A 23,931-nucleotide genomic window follows, 5' to 3' on the forward strand; every position below is an offset into this window, starting at 1 on the left:
TAAAGCACTAGATTTTCCATAAACAGGAATATATCTTCATTTGAAATTGTACCTTCAAAAGGGACTTCGGAAGGTCACATAGGCTGGTATTTACCATAAGGTGTATTATGCAAACATAAATTAGGTGCTTTCAGTAGCAATTCTTAACTTGCTCTCAGGCAGATCCTCTGATTCCCACCATTGGGTGTGAAGAACACACTATCTACAGCATAGCAAACTAACGTAGAAGCTTGCAATGGAATGACTATGGTTAGAAGCATTCATTTAACCCCTTTCCATAATTTTTGTAATCTGTATATAAAGATATACAACGTAAGAGTATATCATTCCTGGTAATCATTCCTGGTAATCGTCAAGGACTATTGATGCTATGTGAAAAGATAATCACCCTTTGCATAATAACTCTTCATAGATTTAAGTTGTACTAGTTATAGTTAGTAAACTCTTATTGTTTTCAATGCTAAACCTAACACCTACCCTTCAACTTTTGCACAAATCAAATATTTTTTAATCTATTATTTTTCAAATAAAGTATGTTATTTAATGAAAAAAGTCTTAATAAACTAAAGTCTGAGAGAAGAGACAGTGTAAGTATAGTACACAATCATTTTAGTCAACTAATATGCATTTTTCATATAGTAAACAGCTTCAGAAAACATTTCTCTAACTCTTTAAATATAGACACCCAATCTCATGCAAGATCTATTAAGTAAGTATCTCCACAGGTATTTCTGATGTAAAAGTAGGATTGAGAACCTTTGATGTATTAAGAAAAATATTACATATAGTACATAATTTGATATAACTTCAAAATATGAAAAAAATTTCATTTCCATTGTCATTTAATAAATGTCTCCTCTAGGCCTGAACCCTCTCTATGTAACCCTTCTGGAAACTCAATAAAGCATTCCATTACTAGAAAAAGGAAGAGTCAGGTAGCTCAAACAGATATATAATGATAAAGATGGTCCAGTCTTTCTCTTGGAAAATTCCCACTTTATATTCTTCAAAACACAGTATATACCACAACTGAAGTCATTTTCTCCATCTTGTTTTACATTCTCAGTTAACATTTTACAAACAAAGTAGAGATATAAACAGAAAAAGTTAATCATGTTCATATTCCTCGTCATCACCCTATGATACATGAACACAAGATGTTTTCTATTAAACATAGGGCCATATGTTTCTTAGCAACTTAGTATTCTTTAGATAGTATATTATGAACACTATTCTTAGCCAATTTATGTGGCTCCAACTTATTATTTTTAATACCATCACCCCATAATATTCTGTAATACCATTATTTATTCAGTCATTCTCCTGTTAGAGGTCAGGTTGTTTCCCAACTTTTGCCACTGCAAATAATACTATGATATACATCCTTGTCTCTATATTCCTAAATATTGGTGCATTAAGTTTTACTGGATAGATTCTCAAAAGCTGCAATGTTATAGCACTTACATCAATATTGTATAAGAATGATTATTTCCCATATCCGTGCCAGCACTTTAAATTTACAAATGCACATACACACAGATTATTTGTTCCTGATCCATGTGCATTATTAACACACAGAATTTTACCTGTTGGTTAAAAAAAAGTATAGTTTTATGATGTTGATTCATCTTTCCCTGATGCCTAACATCCTTTTCTAAAATGGATTAAAATGACACTTAAATATTACTCTGGACCAGGCAGTGTTCTAAGTGCTTCTCATGTATTCATTCATTTAAGAATCATAACAAACCTATGATCTAGGGCTCCGTTGTTAGTCACATTTTAACGATGAGAAACACACATGGCAAAGTTAAAGATGTTTCTTCAAATCAGAAAATAAGAAAGCAGGAAAGATTTGATTTGAAGCCAAAGATTATGATTCGAGATCCCAGTTCTCTTAATCCCTAAGTTATACTACCTTTCTTAATATATAATAAAACACAGCAAATTCTCATATGTACTTGGATTTCTGGAATTTCACTGATAAATTATACCTGTTTGTGTTAATATCACACTCCTTTTATTATGATAGCTTTATAGTAAATTTTAATACTGAGCCAAGTAAGCCGTCCCACACATGTATTATTTTTTTGATAATCCTTTTATTAATAGTTTCCTGGTAATTCTTAGGCATTTCTTTTTCATATGAATATTAAAATCATTTTGCCTTTGTTTCTAGCTCCCACAATACCAAAAAAATTGGGGAGAAAATGAAAATTACAATACATTTACATTTTAATTTAAAAACATTGCTATTTCTATATTAAATTTTCTCTTCCAAAATTATTTTAAGTCTAGTCATTAAGGAAGCATTTTATGTACTTACATGAAAATTTTACATTCTCTTAATATGGATTCTTTCCTTTTTTTGATTCACTTTATTCTTGGAAAGTTTTACAGATTTTGATATGTATATGATATACACTAATAAACTTCACTCATATAGTAGCAATTTTTTAATATCAGCAATTTTATAAAGCTCATCCTAGTAGTAAGCACAATACATAAACTCTAATGTGTAATAAATACAATTCCCTTAAACTAAAAATAATAAAATCACTTCTCTTAAAATGAACATTGTATTTCATTATTTTTCTGGAACTTTCTTAAATACACTTCTAATGAACACTACCCTGATATTACACACACGTGCACACACACACCAACTCACACACATACGCTGAAGGAAATGAAAATTTTTTGTTGGAGAATTATGACAATACCTGAGACAAGAGCCTGACTAGCTTTCAAACTGTGTTCTGAGTAAAACAGAAGTCTAATGAAGAAAGCTATGTCCCGTTAATTTAATATTCAATTTATTTATTCAATAAAGAAACACATAAATAGAACAAACTGGTGGTTGCCAGAAAGGAGGGGGTGGGCAGATAGATGGAATAGGTGAAGAGAATTAAGAGTTACAGACTTCAAATTATAAAATAATTAAGTCACAGAGATGCAAAGTACAGCATAGGGAATAGGATCGATAATACTGTAATAATATTGTGTGGTGACAGATGGTGACTACACTTTTCATGGCACTGTGTAATGTAGAGAATTGTCAAATCGTCAATGTTGTGTACCTTAAACTAATATAACATTGTACATCAACTGTATTTAAAATATATTTTAATAAATTTATTAAAAAACAAATATTATTAAATAAATTAACTAAATTGCAATAAAAAATTTAAAAGCATCCTTATTCAGGTGGTTTAGATCTTTAGAGAACTGATGTTCAAAATTTCATCTGAAGGGATTTTCAAAAATAAACTCATTTTTTCAAAATTTTGTAATGTTTATTTTTGAGAGAGAGAGAGAGTGTTTGTGAGTGGGGAAAGGGCAGAGAGAGAAGGAGACACAGAATCCGAAGCAGGATCCAGGCTCCGACCTGTCAGCAGAGAGCCTGATACGGGGCTCGAACCCACAAACTGTGAGATCATGACCTGAGCCGAAGTTGAACGCTTAACCAACTGAACCACCCAGGTGCTCCTAAAAATAAACTGATTTTTAAACATACAGGCCGTAAGCCTATTTTTCCTCCTAAGACTAGTCATTCAACAAATATTAATTGAGAACCTATTATGTTGCAAGTTAGTGCTTCTGATACATGAGAGAATAAAACAAAGATACCTGTTATCATTCATCTTACTTTCTACGAAAGTGAGACGATGCACAGTGAGTATGACAATAAACAAATATGTGGTATTCTATGAAGGGATGGAAAAATACAGCAAGACAAAGGGAATTAGGAGTACTAGAAGGAGGCCAGTCTGCAATATTACATAGGATGGTCAGTAGGCCTTATTGAGAAGGCGAATTTTGAAGTAAGACTTGAGGGCTCTGAAGGTGTTAGCCAAGTAAATCTCTGAGATAAAAGAATTTAAAGCAGAGAGAAAAGCAAGAACAAAATACTGAGGAGTGAGCACACCTATTGTCTGCAAGGAAAAACAAGCAGGTAAATTTGGCTGAGGCAGAGTAGTAAGCAGGTGAGGTAGGAAATGAAATGAAAGAGGTAATGTGACAAGGACCGGATCTTGTAAGTTAATGGGTATCATTTTTGGGATTTCGGCTTTTACTGAGTGAAATGGGAAACTATCACAGATATAGGCAAAGGGGGAAAAAAACCCCACCAAAACCTGACACATTTTTAAAAGGAATACAGACGTGGTATAGAACAAACTTTTGGATAGCAAGGGTAGAAAAGGTAGGAAATCCTATATGGAGGCTATTGCAATAATACAGGCATGGACTAGGATAGCAGTAGATGTAACAAGAAGTGATTAAGATTCTACCTCTATTTTAAAGGCAGAGTCACTATTATATCTTATAGAAACTGGATTTGGGTTATGGAAGAAAACAGGTGAGGGTGAATCTAAGATTTCTGGTTGGAGCAAGTGGATGTATGGCATTGCCTCTACTGAGATAGTAAAGGTTGGTAAAGATGGAGCAAGGTTAGGGTAGTTTTTTGGACTGATGAATTTAAAATGTCCATTAGATATGCAAGCGGAAATTGCTGGATGGGAATCTGGATACAGTCTATAGTTTCTTAGAGCGGAATTAAGAGATAAATATGAACCCAAGTTATGTGGGACCGGTATTATACAATTTTAGGGGACATCTTTGGGAAATATATTCAAAGTAATGAACTTAAAATTAGGTACAGTGCCTTGTAATAAGCTTGTAGAGGTGAGAAATCTTAAGGCTTAAGCTTCATTAGTTCATAGTAAAGCTGCCTCTCACTGACGACATAAATTTTGCAGATTAACGTATGAAAGCCATGGTATTAGATAAGGAGAAACAAAGTATAAACCCTAAGGAAGTCGTAAGACATGGAGATTTCCAACATTAAGTGGGATGAGGAAAACTAGCAAAGAATTCTGAGACAAAGCACATGATATGATTCAGGGGTAAAACCCCAAGTGTGTAGTATCCTGGAAGGCAAGTAACGAAAGTTTAGCAAGGCAGTGGAAGTGACGAATTATGACAAATACCGCTAATAGGCCAAGTAACGTGTGTACTGAGAATAGACAACTGGAATTAGCAGTGTGGTCATCACTGATGTCCTTGGCAAACACAGTTTTGGTGAAATGGTAGAGGCAAAAATCTTGCTGGAATGGACCTAAGAAAGAATGGGAAGGAAGAGACATATTGGAAAACAGAGAACAGAGAAAACAATTTGTGAATTTTGCTACAAAGGAGTATAAGAAGTGGGGCATTAGCTGGTCGGGAGAGTGGCATTAAAAGTTTTTGTTTAGTCTTTTAAGATGGGGGAAAAACAGATATTAGCATGCTGATGGGAATGATTCCATAGAGACAAAAAAGTGAAAGATAATAAAGGAGAGGGAAGTCAGAATTGCTGAAGAGAGGTCTTCGAGTAAAGGAAAAAGGATGAGGTTTAATGTATAAGTGAAATTACTGGCTTTAGATAGGAGAAGGTAAGAGAATGTAGAATATGTGGGTATTACGTTTATGTTTAGTGTGAGTTTGTGCAAGTTTTCCTTTGCTTCAGTTTTCTCAGTGAAGCAGGAACTCAGATCATCTGTTGGGAGTGAGGATGGAGCAAGAGATATTGGAAGGTTTGATAGGGGAATTCTTAGAAAGCCCCAGGATCTGCCTCCTTGGTGCTACATTTTGTGTAATTCTCTCCATTGGAATGTGGGTGGAAACTGTGATTTGATTCCAATCAACAGAATGTGGCAAAATGATGGAATGTCACTACTGTGATTATATATTGTATAGTAAAGGAGGTGAGAAGTCACACATGTGATTCAGTTCAATATGTAAGATTTCATCTTGCTAGCACACATGGGAGAAAGATTTTCCTGCTGGCTTTGCAAGATGTAAATAGCCATAGGTGGAAAGTGCCTACTGTACTGAGGGTCATACTGCAGGGAACTTGGGCAGCCTCTTGTTGACAGACAGTAAGAAGTCAGGGCCCCTAAGTCATACAACTTCAAGGAACTGGATGCTGCCATCAACCTGTATCAACTTAAAAGCAGATTAGACTTCAGTCAAGCTTCTAGATGAGAATGCACTCCATCCGATATTTTGATTGAAGTTTTGTGAGACCAGGAGCAGAGAACTCGGCGAAGCAGTGCCTAGACTCTTGACCTATGGAAACTACAAGATAATAAATAGGTGCTGTCTGAGCCACTGTGTAACTTGTTACACAGCAACAGAAAGCTAATACAGAGGTTGAAAGAAGAGAACATATGAAATAGCCATCTAGAGAGTAAAAAAGTAAATGGGCTTATGACTGTTTGAGAATTAAGGATTCATTTGAGATCTACAGTCATGAATTTAAAGAAAGACCAGTGGGTTTCATCTGTGTTTTCCTGTAACCATAGCAAAGGTGCTATACATGAGTTATCTGTTTTCATTTGTTTTATTATATTTTGAGATATGATTTCAAATTCATCAGTAAACGAGTGTCCATAAAGCAGATGTTTCTGCAATTGTTATTTTTCCTTTTTCTTTTCATGAAATTTAAGAAGAATCCTAGGTGAGCTAACCACCAGGAATCTAAAATTAAGGCTGGAATTTAATTTTTGGCACCAATGACTGATTAACAAAACCATTTTGTTGAATTTTGAAGTGAATAGAAAATTTATTATCAATAACTCAGAACTGATCAAACCTCTATTTTTTTATTTTGTTAAGTTTTTAAAAAACACATTGCTTAAAGAATCTACTTCTATTTATTTTATCTTTATATTTGCTTCATATTTAAAATTTCACCTGTTGGAAATTTCAAAGTTGCACTTTGCAATATGCAACACACACAAAAAAAAGTGTAAATTATAAAACTATTAGCCCTTATAACTTTTCTTTCTCAATAGGGAAATAATAGCAAGATGATTTATCACTGGAGAATGCATGACTTAGTATTCTCACTAGAGGAGAAAATAACTGTAGTGTAGTTTAAACTATCTTAAAAACCACACAGAGACTGATTACAGAAATATTTTGGAGTTAAAAAAGCAGGAACACTAGTATCTTAGAATCCTTTTTTAAAGATAAAACTCAGTTTTAATAAGCTGTATGCTGTTATTCACCATCTTAAAGAATACTCTTTCATATCACTTGAAAGATATTTCATAAAAAAATAAGCATAACCTAACATTTAAGGTGAATATTACATTCTAGATACTGTACTATTTATTAACAATGAATTTCTTTCTTTCTTCAACCCTTTGAGGTGCTATAATTATCTGAATTGCACAAAAGGGGAAACTGAAGCCTAATTTACTCAGCAAGTAAGTGGCAGAACAAGGATTTGATCATACACAATTTGGTGCTAGTCTTGACTTTTAACCACCATTCTGTAAGACTTCTCAATTTTCAGGGGGGAAATTATTATAGACCCACAACACTGTGGTTACAGTCTGCCAGTCTGACCTGTGGAAATAGTCTGATCTGTAGAAACATGAGGGTAGAAAATTAAAATTTAGTAGGTACTGAAACACGTAATCATTATTAAAAGAAAAGATTTTTAAATGTTGAAATTGCAATAAAACTTACTCTTTGGTGTATTTTCTGTGCTTTTTACTTTTGGATTTTCTGAATATTAATAGTCCCTTAGATCTTTTTATCACATTAGTTTGTAACATAGACAAACTATTTATTCTGAAAATAGACTCAATTATAACTCACTTAGCTATTACGGATGAAATTAACACAAATAGTTGACTGGATGTATTTTGCATTGGTTTATAAAAATTTACAAGGAAAAAGTTTATAGTTGGTTGCTTTTAACAGCAGAGGGTATCCTATTAGCTGCAACACATAAAAAAATTACTTATAGGTTTAAAAGTTCACTTTAATTATGAAGATTTTAAGATTATCATACTAGAACCCATTTTTCTATCTATATACCCTTAAAGATCTAAGCTAATCTAGTAGAGTTGAAACTATTGGGAAATACCAAGGGAGCACAATGAGTACAAACTACTAATAACATAAGAATGGACGATGACTAAAATTCCAATATTTAAGAATTCTGTTTTGTTCTTCTTTTATATCTTGCCTTATGTTATCCAGGAGATACTATGCTTGTTTGTATAAAAACAGAAGAAACCAGAATATAAATAAAATATATTTAACAGAGTATAGTAGACAAAGTACAAAACCACAATGAATTATTATTTCAAATTAGGAAAATATTAGAATTGGTAGAGGTGGATATAGTAATATATCTGGAGGGTAAAAATATTAGTAAACTTCAATATATAAATGAGCCTTTAAAGAAATCAATTAATAAAAATTCACATGTTCATATTAAAAAAAGAAAGTATAAATCTAACATCAAAGACAAAACTATTGAGATAGTTTTTCTTTCCAGATCCAGGATTTTTTACTTTATACACTGAGAAAAACCGTTAGTTTTGTTTGTATTGCTGTTGTTCTCATTTGTCTTTTGTTCGAAAAATAAAGAATGATAAAATACAAGAGAAACACTAGAAAAAAAAAGTCAGTTGTTCCAATAGTTTTCTATATCACATAAAGTTCATGTAAGAAATAAGGCATAGAGAGTGCAAATGTATAAACACCTTTTTAACTTCATGCATCAATATTACAAGCTTTGTTCTCACATTTATTTCATATCATTTCCTTCAAAGGGAAGTGCTGGGTTTCATCACTAGAGATGTGTATTATTTTAACCAATTTATTGGGGCTAAAATGTGAGTATTATAAAGTAGTTTTTTTTCTAAAGGGAATGCTACTGTATAAAATGAAAATCAAGCTCCTACTATAGAATAAAATAGCACTCTACGTTAGTTTTGCTTCCAGTTATTGTTTTAAAATTTTTCCTGAGGTTGCAAAAGTATTAGAATTAGCAAATGAGCAAAATTATTCTGATAGACTTAGATTACATTACATGCAAAGGGCACACTTAATATAGTTAGCAAATATAGTTCAAAGTTAATTTATTAGTCAACTATATGAAAAATATATTAAAAAGATAAGCTTTCATTTAATATTTGAATAATCCCATAAGGCCTTGTATTAGTAAAAAAGTGGAAATATTAAAAAAATAACATCTCTCACCTAAATGAAGCTCAACTCAGACAAAATGAAAATGTGTTTAATCATTTTAATGAATATATTTTTCAACATTTGTCAAGTACATTAGGCTCTGGATTACATATAAATATTTTAGATGATTTACTTAAATGTGCCAAAAATAACTACATTTTTGAAAAATGACCTACAAATATTCAGTAGCAAAACAATCATCAAAAACATAAGTTTCATATTTCTAATTGCAAAGTGTGCCACTCCACCAAAGAAAACACTAGTATTAAATTAGAAGAAAATACCATTTTCTGAGTTGTTAAACAGCATTAAAATTATCACAAACACCAATTTTCAGTTACTTTCAGATTGCTAGAAATGTTTTTCATTGAAAGTTGAAAATCGTTTACATAGTAAGGCATGTCTAAAATAAAAAACAAATGAAAATGCATTCACTTTTAAAGATATACCTTTGCTCAATAAGTCATATTTATACATTTATTTTTTACATATATGACATTCTTAATATATATACCAATAATCCTAGGAAGAAACAATAATGAAGATTATAAACAGTGACTCAATAAAAAACCCACAGAGCTCCATTAAGTCATAATTTTAAGGGAAAAATCCAAAATTCTTGTAGTCTACCATGTGAATATATTTTTGTTATCTAAAGTAAAAAATGCATATAAAGGTTCAGGAATAATGGATATTTCTTTCTCAGGTTACTTGGAATCTGATCATGGTGCACATATGTGAATGAACGAATACATCCTTAACCCACCATTATCTTTTTCTCCAGTGTGCAGGCAATCACCCGTGAAAAGTATGGTGTAGATGACAGGATGATACTGTACCTGATTAGCTCTGGAGGTGGTCATGGGATCAGATGGAGAGGACTTGGTGGTAGTTGGGGAAGATGGCAATGTCTGGGAACAAAGCAGTTCAGGAGCAAATCAACCTTTAAAAGCCTTAAACTGATTATTTAAATAAAACAAAATAAAATAAAATGTAATATAACGAGAACAAAATCCTATGAACAAATTTTTCTCCTATTCATTCAAATTTAATGGAATTTAAGATCAATTAAGTAACTAATGCATGTAAATATGCATGCATAAGCATGTAAAAATAAATTCATGACTTGAAATCATGATGGTGACTGATAAAAACTCACATGAGTATTAAAGGTATCCTGACCGTATTCATGAATAGTAGTCTCTTTTCTTTCCCTCTTGTTTGCTTGGGGGAAAAGAGATGTCAAACAAAAATTCAAGAAAGTCAATGAGTAAAACTGAAAGAGTTACTTTCCTATCAATGAATACAGTCGGGGATTGGAAGAAGTGGTGAAATGAAGTTTACTTTGGCATAAAAGCATCTACCTACTTAATATGTTGAACATCACCAACAAGTTGATTCCATATGAATTTAGGGATCCATACTTAAAAGCAACTAAATTTGTACTTCTGAGTTCTTAATATCAGATTATCTTCTAAAATATTAATTTTTAATAAATTTAGAGCCCGTCTGAAAATGTAAACATCAACCTCATATTAATAAACAAGTAACTAATAGCATTTTAACAAATTGCTATAATATCTTTATCATTTATGTTCAAGACTAAAAACTTAATATAGATGTATTGTAGCATCATCAGCCTGTGGTGAAAATAAGCACAAAAATATTAGGAATCATATTTATTGTTCACTTCATTCCTAAACACTTATACATACTATATATAAAATATATAGTATGAGACCATAAAATACTTGTTGAACAATACATTAACATTTTTTAAAAACTTCAAGTCTAATGGAATAACCTTAAAGTGTAAGATGTCAAGCCTTTTTCTTTTTAAAAAAATGTATTTTCACTTTTTTAGTGAACAGCATTGCTTAAGAAGCATCCTCAATAGATAATATTTCCTAATAGGTGAAATGGGGTAGTTTTATAGTATAGACATAATTCTTTGTGGACATTATGTTTTATATGAATACATATGCATCACAATTACTCAGATATGAGCAAAAGCATAACTTTAAAGGTTCAGCAGTGTCAGAAAAAACAGATAAAATTACTTAACAAAATCGTATTTCTTCATTTAAGATTTCGAAAGTTCTAATTTGGGTAGAACAAAGCAGTTGATCATAAAAAGAAAAAATAGGAAATTCACAGGCTTCTGCTTAACTACTATTCTCCAGTAACAAAGTAAAGATTGGTTCTAACATCAAATCATGTTTTAAATAGTCCACTCTTCAAGTGATTCCTGGTTCTTCTAAGTTAAAACCTAAGATACTTTGAGGAAAACCAGACTTAATATTGACTTATACCAAGATTTTTTTTGTTAAATCATATTTAAAAAGGGGACAGGAACTACATTCAGAAATGAAACCTCATAAAAGAAGAAAATACATCTTCAAAACCTTTGTTTTCTGTTTTCATTCCTTGTAATAAATTCCTGTCATTTCTCCAGAGAGACTTTCATTTTCAGTTATTAAAAATTGCTCTACTATTTTCTTTTCACGCAATACTATCCTGGAACATATATTATTGACATGATGCTACTATATGTTAAACAGTGAAAATTTTATTTTCCCATCTGTGGTTACAAGTGTTATTACAGAGAATTCTTGGGAGTAATTAACATACTTAAAAATCTGTTCTGTACTTATCTCAGATTAATTCTGAGGTTGCTGATGAAATAGATGTGAAATAAATCTAGAGGCCAATTCTGTCAAAACAGGTTAGAATTTAAGTTCATTAACATACAGAAGCACTAAGTATGTATTGGGTTCTTCTATTTCCATCAGGGTAAAATCAACCTGAAGTACCAGAGGTTCACTATGACATCCACCTTACCCTGGCTATGAAGTCTCAATAAGGTACTGAAACACTGTAAAAAACAATGTGGAAAAAGTAGTAATAGCAAGTGGCTCAGAATTTGTAGTCACTTCAATTAATATTATCTTCCATCAACTTATTCAATACCTTTTCTGTTGCTTGGCATATATATGAAATATTAGACATATATTATTAGTAACTGATACAATTCATAGTCATCAACATTGTCCTTAATAATTCTGATGCTATTTCTTTCTCATAGAAACAAAAACAGTAACTTTAAACTTTGGGAAAAATATTAATGTGTTTAAATCATTAAAAGTTTGGTTATTAAACATCATCATCTGATAAGAAGTTAAAGTTTAGTATTTTAAATAAACAGGTGAAAATTATATAAGTTTGAGCTTGAAGGGATAAGATTGTCAAAATGTCACAATAAATCATCTCTAAATAGATTTTCTTCACTTAAATTTCTAAAATAATGTTACATAATGAAATAAACACATGATGAGTTTTGTAGCTATTATTCATAAAGATACTTTAAACACAAAAAGTCTCCTCCCTTTACAAATTTAACTTATAACAATAAAAAGATTCCAGGAAGTTTGCATTTTTGGTAGATTTTTTAGCTACAAAAAATTGTTCTAACAAACAGATAAATGTATTAAAATAATACCTCTCATTTAAAATGTTTATTAATTAGATTAATGAAACAGCTTTAATAGTTTTCTCAACAAAAATAGAACCGAAGAATCCATAAGAAATATTTCAATTTCAACATAAATGTACAATATGTTTGTTTCCCTATTGTTTTATAAACAAAGTGTTCACTCCTACTTACTACACAGATTTAAAGTTTCATGGTTTCAGAGTTAAAAATCATTTAGTAAAATTCCTGTCACACATCATGAAGATGTAACTAACTGTATATCCATATAAGCAAAGTATGTTAAAATATTTGTTATAAATAACACTTACAAAGGACACTTCTTTAATTTTTTTTTTACATTTATCAAATAGTGATTGTGAGGGACAGTCATTTTTTAGCACAATTTTATCTTTCAAATGGAAAAATATAACATTTTTATTTACATGAATTGAGTAGCCATTTAAGAAGTCTGCTTTAAAGATTGGAGGCTGAATTACGTATTGCAGAAAATTTTAAAGTATTTGACAATTTCAAAACACTGGATCCTTTGAAACAGTTTTCAAATATTCATGATTTAACAACAGACATTTAGTTAAGTGTAGATATAACTAGGTTTCTGGGAATAAGAACTAAAAAAGTGACTACAAATTGTAAAATGCATTCTTGTTAACAAGTGACAGTTTTGCTGGATCAGAAAATATTACTATAAATGAACTCTGTAATATATGCAGCTTACCTCCAAGCAAATCTACAGTAACAGACTGTCAAGAACCTCTGATAGTTATAGGTAAATTGAGAACAGCAATGAACAAGAAGTCTCAATTGTAATTCAAAACCTATTACTAGCTGAGTAGTATTACTCAAGTAGTCACCTTCCACCTGTGTTTCCAGTTCTGTTAAATAAATCTGTACAGTGCTCTATAAAAAATGGATAAAGTATGTGAATATGTAATTGTCATCTCTGGCTTTTCATCATGACAAGTTTCTTTCCTCCCTTCTTCCAATGTCTGAACAATCTGGAACCCCTCAGCTCTAATATAAATTCATATTGTCAAAGTTACACAGGTCTTTCAGAATTTATTCCTATCCCATAGTTTATTTTCCTCATAATTTGTTATTCCACACCATTATCCTTCTCTTCAATCATTCAATACCATGTATTTTACTTATCTTTCAATTTATGGTCTTTGTTATTTGAAAAAAATCATGATTTTCCAGAATGAACTCCTTATTTACTACAATTGACTATGTCTGAACTTTTTCCATTTTCCAAACCACCTTTTTTTTTTACATCTTCCTCTTCATTATAGACAAAATTGTGACCTCCTACTCAGACCTCCTCCCCTGAATACCCTAAATGTTAACTTTCCCCTATTGCTGAGTCATCTTGTCCCCTCAATAATCTCATCTCCAATTTCTCTGCCTTTTCAAGCTCTTGTTTATTTTCTTTAACATCAGCCTCTTGAGTAGAGAGAGGGGTTACATGAGTCTCCCTTATCTAACTTGTATTTTACTCCTTTGTATACCCAAAATTTCAAATCAGCATTTCTAACCTCCACACCATTTTTTCTCTTTACCTACCCAGACACTATACTTTTAGGAAATAATATTAGTAGGAAATAATGACTTTGTTCTCACCATGTGATTAAAACTAACCTTTAAATCTCCAATAATCTCCTATTGAAATCTTTTTTTTTATTTTTCTCTGGGTATTGGATCATTTTGAGCTTCTTTCCTTATACTTTCCCTCCTTATTTTATCTTAGGGAATATTACTGATCTCCCTTTTATCTTGATGATTAATAGAGCACTTACTGGGAACCAGGTATAGTTCTACTCAGTTAATACAATACCCCTATGAAATAGACTACTATTATTAACTCCATGTTATGAGTAAAGAAGTTGAGGTACAGACAAGCAAAACAACTCACCCAAAGGTACAATCGCTGGTAAATTAAAGAGCCAGGAATTGAACCTGGGCACACCTGCTCCGGCTCCTATGGGCTTAACTACTACGTTACAATGCCTCTGACTTACTTTTTCTCTTGTTTCTTTATCTCATTTTTTGCTCCTTTTTTTCTCTACTACAATAAAGATGGTAAGTGAAATTATCACCTATGATGCAATTAAGGATCTATATTTTCAGTTTTACATTCTCACCTGTGTTTCTATTAAAGACTACTTCAAGAGAAAAGCATACAACTTACAACTTATTGAATTTGCCTACAACAAACAAAAATATTATTTCAAACAGTTGCCTACAATTCATTAATTGCTTTTTAGGCTTCACTATTCTGCTAGGCTCAAAACCATATATAATCATTTTTTATTCTTTTCTTACCATTTTGGAACTAGAACAAATCATTCTCAGAGGCTCACAGATTTTACTTTGACATTTCTTTTAACATCATGCATTTGCCTCAGCTTCACTACCAAACCAGAGTAGGTGTTCATCTTCCTAAAATATTGCCTAGTCTCTTAACTTCACCCTGACACAAAACATTCTACTTTAAATGAGGATCTCTTCTTGGATAAACTTATTCAAGATAATGAAATGTCCCCAAAGAGAGAAATCTACTAAATTTCATTTTATCATCATTACTCAAAATTGGAGGCCATATAGCTCAGTGTCAAGATCAATTATCAATTACATTTCCTTGGGTAAGTTATTAAATTTCTTTACTCATCAGCTTCCTTAAGTATAACATGGATTCTGTACTCCTTACCTGCCTGATAGGTTTTTGTGAAGATGGATAAAATATGATAATACATGTAAAGCGCATAACACAATGGCTGGCAGAGAAACAGAGTAAATACCGTATATGTCACTATTACATTGCTGATCCTTCATTCTTGACCTCCAAACCTTTATTTATTTATTTTGCCTGACAAAGCTTAACATTCCTTGAATTTTTGAGTGTCACATGAAAGAAGTTTAAAAAATACTTTCTTATAAACCTTCAGACCTAAAGATCTGCATAGTAGATCACTCAGCTAATTGTCATAGTTCTCTTCTACCAAGTTATACATACAGGCACCCCTTTTTAAGGGTCTGTCTGGATTTTCAGAACAGAAGAGAAAAAAATGCAGATGTGCTTCCTTTTGTTCTAACTTTTCAGAGAAATTAAAAAAGTTCCTTTGGGAAATACTATGAAGAAATCTATAGAATGTCCCTCGGCCAGACATCCAAGGCTCTCCATTATCTGGTCCCATCCTAACATTAATTTCCTCTAAACTCCAACACAAATGTTCCATTTCTGTCAAGAGAGTCACCTTACTATTCAACCATTATAGCTTTCTTCTCAAATCCATATTGTTTCACATGCCTAAAATAAGCTTTTTTTCTTTCTTCTCCTCTAATTAGGAAATTCCTATAGAATCTTCAAGGTCCGGTTCAAATCCTCACCTGTATTATAAGACCAAATGTCATTCCACCCTATATTTCTTCCACACGCCTCTGAACTTTTATATATTTTACAGTACACTGTTTATGCTGCGGTTTTGGTATATACAGTTTGACATTTTTATAAATCATTTTAATCACTTCTGATCTCTCACAAACTAGTTTTAGAGAGCAAGGGCTACAATTTAATATATCTTGCAACTCAGTAAGAAGGCATTTAATAAATTCATGACTGAATGGATGAATAGTGAATACAATTATGTGCTATTTTTGCCAATTTTTCACGATAGAGGTAAAACTCTAAGTGAGATTCTTGATATCTTCACTTGATTTTTTTTAAATACAAGAAAATTCTCTAAATGCCTATAACCACTTTGTTCTTAATGTAGCTTTTCTTAAAAATACATTTGAGCCAAAATGGAAAAGAATTGCTGAAAATTTGTAACAGACAAAAGGAGTTAACAAATGCTAACTGTATTACTGATTTGTGGTTTCTACCTTGTTTTAGGGTTTCTTATATTGACTTATTATGTATAAGCAACCATACTTGGAGAGGGATTTGATGGGCTTAAAAAGAAGAAAAGTTGCAATAATCCTATAGGGGAAAAGGTATAGAGTATAAAGCTCAAAACATAAAAAGGGTGGAAATGGAAAAATGTGTACCAACTACTCTGGACTAAAGACATGCTCCAGGAATGAGTTCAAAGCTTCTAGGCAAACAAGGTCTAAATTATTTGAAGATCGTTGAATGTCTCTGCTATTTGCGTGTCCTGAAAATAAGCAATAGTATGTTCTATGTTGTAATATATGTTTAATTTTGGTTTACTGGCTCTTTCTGCATTTCTGTTTCTTTGTATACTGACTTGTAAAATTAGCACAGTGGTTATTAGGTGCTTCATAAAAGTATCCTAATTAAGGTGATAGAACAGAGGTTACAATATTTTAATTATTCAATGCATGTTAATCATTATTACTATTACCATTTGAATATATAAAGTATTGGAGTCCCTCTCTATTGGCAAATAAATATTTTTAAAATAAAACAACAACAACAAACATTTGAGAGGGAACAACACCTTAATATCTGAAGTTGGATGTAAGGCTGTTATCCTAGATTTCATCATTCCACTATATCAAAGGCCTGCAAGACCAGTTTGCATTATTTTCTTACAAAACTATATTTGTCTGAGCATTCATTCAGTCAGTAAATGTAGGTTTCATTTGGGCAGAATATTCTGGTTCATGCAATTTATTCAGTTACCAACTATATCTAGATTACATAATTCAGAACACAATATTCTGTTAAAAGTCCATATATATGGTTTGTAATTGTAACTTTTAAAATGTTTGTTTAGAACTAACTGTGATTTCCTATTTTTAAATCCAAGTTACATATAAATTATACTCTTTTAGGAAGCAAACCTTAAGTTATCAATCATAAAAAACAACAGTCATGTAGTAATAAACATTCAGAAAGCTATAATTTTATATTGAACATGAACTCATTTCTGTGCAGAAGTTGTATTTTCTAGCTCTCTCATTTTTTAAAACTCTTAATTTTATTCTTTGCCCAATTTAACTAAAAGAAAATTCTAAAAGACGTTTTAAAGAAATTTTTTAAAAAATTTACTTCAGGACCGAATAAAGCCCAAAGAAGAGATAAATGTCAAAGGAAAGACCACCATTTTAAAAGAAATCTTACTGTGATTCTATGTATTATGTATGCATATATAAAACTATCATATAAAAATATCATATGAAATATGATATATGAAATGTTTTTATATATTCTAGAGCAATTTATTTTGGACATATTATTTGATAATGGATAACCAGCATAATTTCTTCAGAAACAAAACTGTGGTCATTTAAATTTATATACTTGACTTACTATTTAGCGAATAACCCAACAAAAAAATCTTACATTGCTAAAATAGGAAAACTTAAAACATAAAAAACTCTGTTGATCTATACTATCTTGGAAATATGTTTGATCGTTTCTCCAGATTTTTCAAGTAAATTTTTTAATTTTTACACTTACAAAGAAAGTGTTTAAGGATTAAATATATTGCCCTAATAGATTTAGTGTACTTGTTTGGTTATTTTTTTAAATGATACTCTATTTCATGTACATCACTTATTACATAAAAATATTAAAATCAACAATAATTTTAATTCCATTAATATCTACCAGGCTTACAAGTGAATGCAAATACACAAAAATCAATCAATCACTATTGTTTTTAACACTTATCATGATTTTAAATAACATTATCTGACCAAGGCAAGTAAATAAAAAAAGCAAACATTTCCAAATTCTGGTTTTCATCAAACTATACTGGTACTGGATATACGGGAGCCTTTAAATTTCATATTGCATAGAGAAAATTGGAATTTTAATGATTCATATTCCATTATTTGATACTAGCTATTATTATAAAAATAATAAATATTCATTCATATCATTGTCCTAAATATACCGCCAGTAATATCATACTACTCAAACTACATTGTATATTTTATTTTTAAAAAAAATCAAGATGCTCACTCTTATCTATAAATGTTTGCACTTTTCTCACAGAAAGTATAAAAGAGAGTAGAAATAGGCTGGAGTAAGGCAGAAAGTCAATAAACCCTACTACACTTTAGTGGCAATTCTGTAAATTCTTAGCCCCAGGTGATTTTAACCCAGAAGTCTTTAACTAAACTCATAGTTTTAGAATCTGGACACAGAGTCCTTGTATCTCTTTCAAGGTATCAGTTTTAAAAATATTCCTTGTATTCCCCTGGCATAGATAAGCTAAATTTCTAAACTATATATGGCTGGGAAGAAGAAAAAAACATCAACTGATGAGTAGAACTCTAAAATATTTACATTCTGCCATGCATACATTAAAAGATACTTCCTTAAAAAGGGTAGAGAAATCAAAGTGACAGAGTATAAAATGAAATTTTATATGGAATAGCAGCTATCTGATGTAAACATGGCAAAAAAACAGAAAGTTTAATGTTAGCCTATAATTTGAAAATATATTACCTAATTATTAATTTCTATGTTTGTGTATGATTAGTCAGCCTTACTTTTATCTATACATTGTTAAAATTATAATATGTCAATAACACTGTTTGGCATAATTTTTTTTCAATCCAGAAACATGAAATTAATAAGATTTTGAGCTACATTTCAAATTTATTACAATGAACATAAAATGCTGTAAATTAAGTATTCTGTAAATTAATGAAGTTAATACATTTCTTTTGAAGGCAGAGTCTACTGATTGTATGATCACAAATTAAGCAGCTAATTATAAAGGGGCAAATGCAGAAACAATAATTATAATCATAAAGTAACAAATAAATTTGAGAATTTAAGAGTTTATGGGGAAGGATTCACCTATTTTAATATTAAAGAATGTCATTTTTCCCCTACAGCATGTCAGCCATTATTCAACCTTAACAACTCACATTGTCTTTTATCAAATAAAATTTTTGTTACAGAAAAATCTCACACATTAAAAGTAAACATTGGCCTTTTATGACATATATAAAGACTACATGTTATACAGAACATAATAGCTGATTTGTAACAAAAGACTATTTGCTAAGTACAAAAATTTACTTATACATATTGTTTTATAAAAACTGTTATATATAACAAGTTAACAAAATAGGAGTTTATAAGTATACTGAAAACTACAAATATTACTAAAAATATGGTATTTGAAATCTTGAGGATATACTCTCACTTCAATTTTTATACTTTATTTAAAAAGTGATATAATTTTAAATAGATTTAATCCCTATAAACTAAACAAATTTATGTCTATAAATTTTTAAAAGGTAATCACAAAAGTAATGAGCCATATAATTGCTCCTCAGTATAACACTAAAAAGTGACTTATTCAATCAATCAATAAATCAACTAGTCAATCTATGGAAGAGGCTCTGACTGACAGTCTTTAAGTAAACAAAATGACAACTTTGTTATGTATTAAGTATGCTTAGGAAAAAAACAAAACTTCATCTGCTAAGACTTTAAGCTTCTTTTATAAGGAATTCATACTATGCTGTGGATATTTCTTTGATTTCCCAACTAAACACTCACTTGTTTGATGCGATCTGGATTAACGGTGGTCTGGGGTTGTAGAATGCTGACTGGTTCTGTCTTGGCCACATTTTGGGGCATTTCACGAATTTTTTCTGCAATGAATCCATGAACTGCATTCAGTGCTTCAACTGTTCCCTGGATCAAACATACTCGTTCAGTAGTACCTGTGGATGAAAGATTAATTTTCAGAAAACTTTCTTTCTTATTTTGTATTTTTTTAAAAAAAGCCATGAAAAAGGATGATATAATGTAAAACGTAAAACTCTCAATTAAAAAGAAATGTTCAACAGAACCAAACAGAGTGAATACATACATATATACTCCTTTTTATCATTTTTACACTCATTCTTTCCTAATAGTCTCAAAAACGGCCTTTGGATTTCAGTAGAGCCAGAGATCCTAAGAAATTATGAGCCTATCATTCCTTCATTGACATAAAAAAAATACTTGCAGAGCGTTTATAAAAAGAATTCGTGTAAATGCTAGTAACACATAGATGAAGATCTATGGACCCAGCTTTCAAAGAAGGTATCTTAAGGATAAAAAGCTAGCATCAGGTCAACAATTATACGATGGTATGATGTGAAAAATAATGGATGTATCTACATGGATGGCACAAACAGATGGTCTACAATGCAAACAGCATTTAAACTGGTGGGGAGAGGAGGTCTTGGAAGGTTTACATGGCAGGTATATTTCTTCATTTCTACCATTCTTTATTCACTTACCCTGCTCTTCCTTTAATTATAACATCAACATTACCTGATATTTTATATTTGTTAATTTTTAACTTTTTCACTAGAATGCAAGCCCTCAGAGGACAATGGATTAGCTTGTTTTGTTTTGTGCTGTAGTTTCCCCACAGCCTTTAACACTCCCTGTATATAACAGGTGCACAATAAATATTTATTAGATGAATGAATCAGCACTGTCATTATTATGTAATTTTAATAAGACAGAATATCAGAATTAAGACCAAAATTTTAAAATAGTTCATGAAATTTGAAATTGATAAATAATTGATACAGATATAATTAATAGTGTTCTTTCCACTGCTAGTGAATAAATTTGGTTGGGTCCAATATAGATCTTACAACTCTATACTTTACAGATAAACCTTAAGGCAAAAAAATTCATTTTCAGACTATAAAAGTGAGCCTCATTATAGCAGCTTGGTATTAAATTGTAATCTTTTCAGCATCCCAACACAACACATAAAGTTACTTCTCAGAAACATTTATTAAACAGTTAACAAAAAATATCAAAAGAATGATTATTTTTAAATTTCTAAAATATTGGGTTTTGAATAAACATGAAAACTTCCAAGTACCTGACACACTTCTTTTTGGTGTTACAGTTTAAAAATTCTAAGCCAGTCTATAAAACATTTTTAAAATACATTTGGAAGGACAAAGTTGTGAAGCTACAAACATTAAAAAAAAAATCACAGGGAGATTATGTTGCTTTAAGGATTAACTGCCTCATAAACCATTTTTCTATGTTTCTAGTAGTTTTGAATTTTTAAAAGAATAGTAAAAGCTTATCATTCTTACTTCTAGTAAAAAGACTCAGATCACAAGAGTTTAAAGAATAATATTACAAGAATACACCTAAATTACAACTTCTTATTTTAAACAATGAAGATTCAAGTCTATGAAAAACTAAGTTTCTTAAATTGTACAAAATATTTCAGTAGAGAGCAAGTGTGCCTCTCATTTGTAAGGATGAAGAAAATCTGAAAAACATAATGTGAGTTTGAAGGCTTAATATTTTTTTCTCCTGATCAGCTTTTCTCATCCTGTCAACCTAGATGTATCCCTGTGGTGGTTCTTGGGTAAAATGATCTAGTTTACAGGGATGCTCTAGGGAAGTCTTGACAAGGTTGTATTAACTGTCTAATAAATAACTAGAAAGGATAATAATAACTGATCAATGTAGTTCATGCAAAGTGTTCTCATCTAAGTCAGGAGGCAAAACAAAATAGATCAGATTATATTCCTGCTTTTGGAGACAAATACAGAGTGCTCCTTTGGGGATCCCAGATAGGAAAGGAAATCAGCTCAACCTCAATAGGAATTCTAAAAAACAACATGGCACTAAATAACTGAAGACATTATATAATCCATGTTGCCTTTAAAATTCTAATTTAATACACTACATATCATGTCAGACAATACAGTAACCCCAACAGAGTAACAACACTCTTTAGAGTGTACAGACTATCAGGTAGTAAATGGAAATCACTGAGCCATAAAGAAATATGATTGTCTAAAACTGAATTTCATATAGCATATAGGAGACAATTTGGAAATAGTTCATTGGTTCAAATTTACAGTACATAATCTTTGAGAATTAAATTATATCACTACCATTAGTACTACAAAAGAAAAAAAAAAGAAAAAAAAAAGAAGGAAAAAAAGGAGATTGTATATCCACCAATGGGAATTGCTGCAATCCTCAGAAGACATGCTGTCAAATTCTTCTCCTGAACCCTAATGGCCTTTTTACTCAGATAACACAAAACTATAATTTTTAGGAAAAAGTCACAAAGAGAGAAAACTGTCAGGTATATGACCAAACTGTGTAACAAAAATGCACCTATAAATCATTAAAGTTGCTGTTTTTGTCACTTTAAAGGCTTTCAGGCTCCATTAGTGTCTAAACTAAACTGCTAGTTATTTATCATTTTATTTGTTTAGCAGTAGCATTTACTACTCTTTGCAATAGACTAGCAACAGAAGCTGACAAACAATCACATAAAAGTATATGCCCACATTTCTTATGATGTAAAGATACAGAAGTATAAGACACACTAATTTAAAATGCACTTTCAAGGGACAAGTTAGAAAAATTAACAAGTAGGGCCAATGTCAAATACAGGCAGTGAAATTTAAAGTGGTTTCAGTTTTGATTTCACATACAATATCATATATTGAAAATGCATGCTTCTAAAATTAGGTACAATTTTCAAACAGATTCTATAGCAAAATTTTGATAGAGTTTTAATAAAATATATTCATTCTGTGCTGTAACCTTGAATAAGTAAGTCACTTAAACTGTTCCTGCTCCTACCTACAGCATTCTACCACTTATGCAGTGGGCCCTATTCCTTCTTACCTACCAAGTTTACGATTTCTTCAGGTATTAGAGTTCTTTCTTACATCATATTTTTTCCTTTGCTATTAAATCATTTCTATCAGCAGAAAAACATGTTATAATTTCTTCAATTTTTAAAGACTCCTCCTTTATGACAGAACTAAAAATTATTTGACAAATAAAGTAACTAATTTAGGCAAAGATCATCAAGTCATATGATGTAAGGTTAATGGGTAATTTTCAGTGGAAATGTTAAGGCAGTCACCAACTGACCTCCCTGATCGCCATTAGCATGACTAAGAATGAGAAAGTGGGGGTGCCAGCGTGGCTCAATTGACTAAGCACCCAAATCTTGATTTCTGTTCAGGTCATGATCCCAGGGTCATGGGATCAAGCCCTGTATCAGGTTCCGCACTGAGCATGGAGCCTGTTTAAGATTCTGTCTTCCTTCCTCTTTCTCTCTCTGTCCCTCTACCACTCTCCCCAGCTCACTCATGCTCTCTGTCTCTCAAAAAAACAAAAATAAAACCAAAAACAATGTGAAAATGAACCATGCACCTCTTGATGTGAAGCAATACCACTGACACACAGGGCACTAATGATGAAGTACGTTTCCCAAAGTAGATGAACCTAAATCCAATCAAACACACTACATTAGAGTTTACAAATAATATTGAAAGCAGAAAAAAAATGACACCATGAGGAATCAAAGATACAAATCAAGAATGTAGGACACTCAACAGGTCAATTGTTCTTGCCCCATCAATAAAAGAGGGACTTCCCTCTAGACTAAAAGTGCCTTAGGAGATATAATGAT

At 31.2% G+C, this 23,931-nt stretch overlaps 1 protein-coding gene across 7 annotated transcripts in view; it reads right to left on the reverse strand.

Moving 5' to 3' along the window:
• The window catches only part of NOVA1 (NOVA alternative splicing regulator 1), a 150,819-nt gene that overhangs the window by 19,662 nt on the left and 107,226 nt on the right, over positions 1 to 23,931 (reverse strand). For 6 of the 7 annotated variants that reach the window (XM_027065509.2, XM_053224332.1, XM_027065512.2 and 3 more), the window contains 2 exons: positions 20,016 to 20,182; positions 9,876 to 9,947 (listed from right to left, as the gene is read on the reverse strand). In XM_027065509.2, the coding sequence (XP_026921310.2) occupies positions 9,876 to 9,947; positions 20,016 to 20,182 (239 nt within the window). The remainder of the gene's footprint in view (positions 1 to 9,875; positions 9,948 to 20,015; positions 20,183 to 23,931) is intronic. The other variant, XM_027065510.2, reaches the window with a different exon arrangement.

Source organism: Acinonyx jubatus, chromosome B3 (assembly GCF_027475565.1).
Source record: "Acinonyx jubatus isolate Ajub_Pintada_27869175 chromosome B3, VMU_Ajub_asm_v1.0, whole genome shotgun sequence".
Taxonomy (NCBI): Eukaryota; Metazoa; Chordata; class Mammalia; order Carnivora; family Felidae; genus Acinonyx; species Acinonyx jubatus.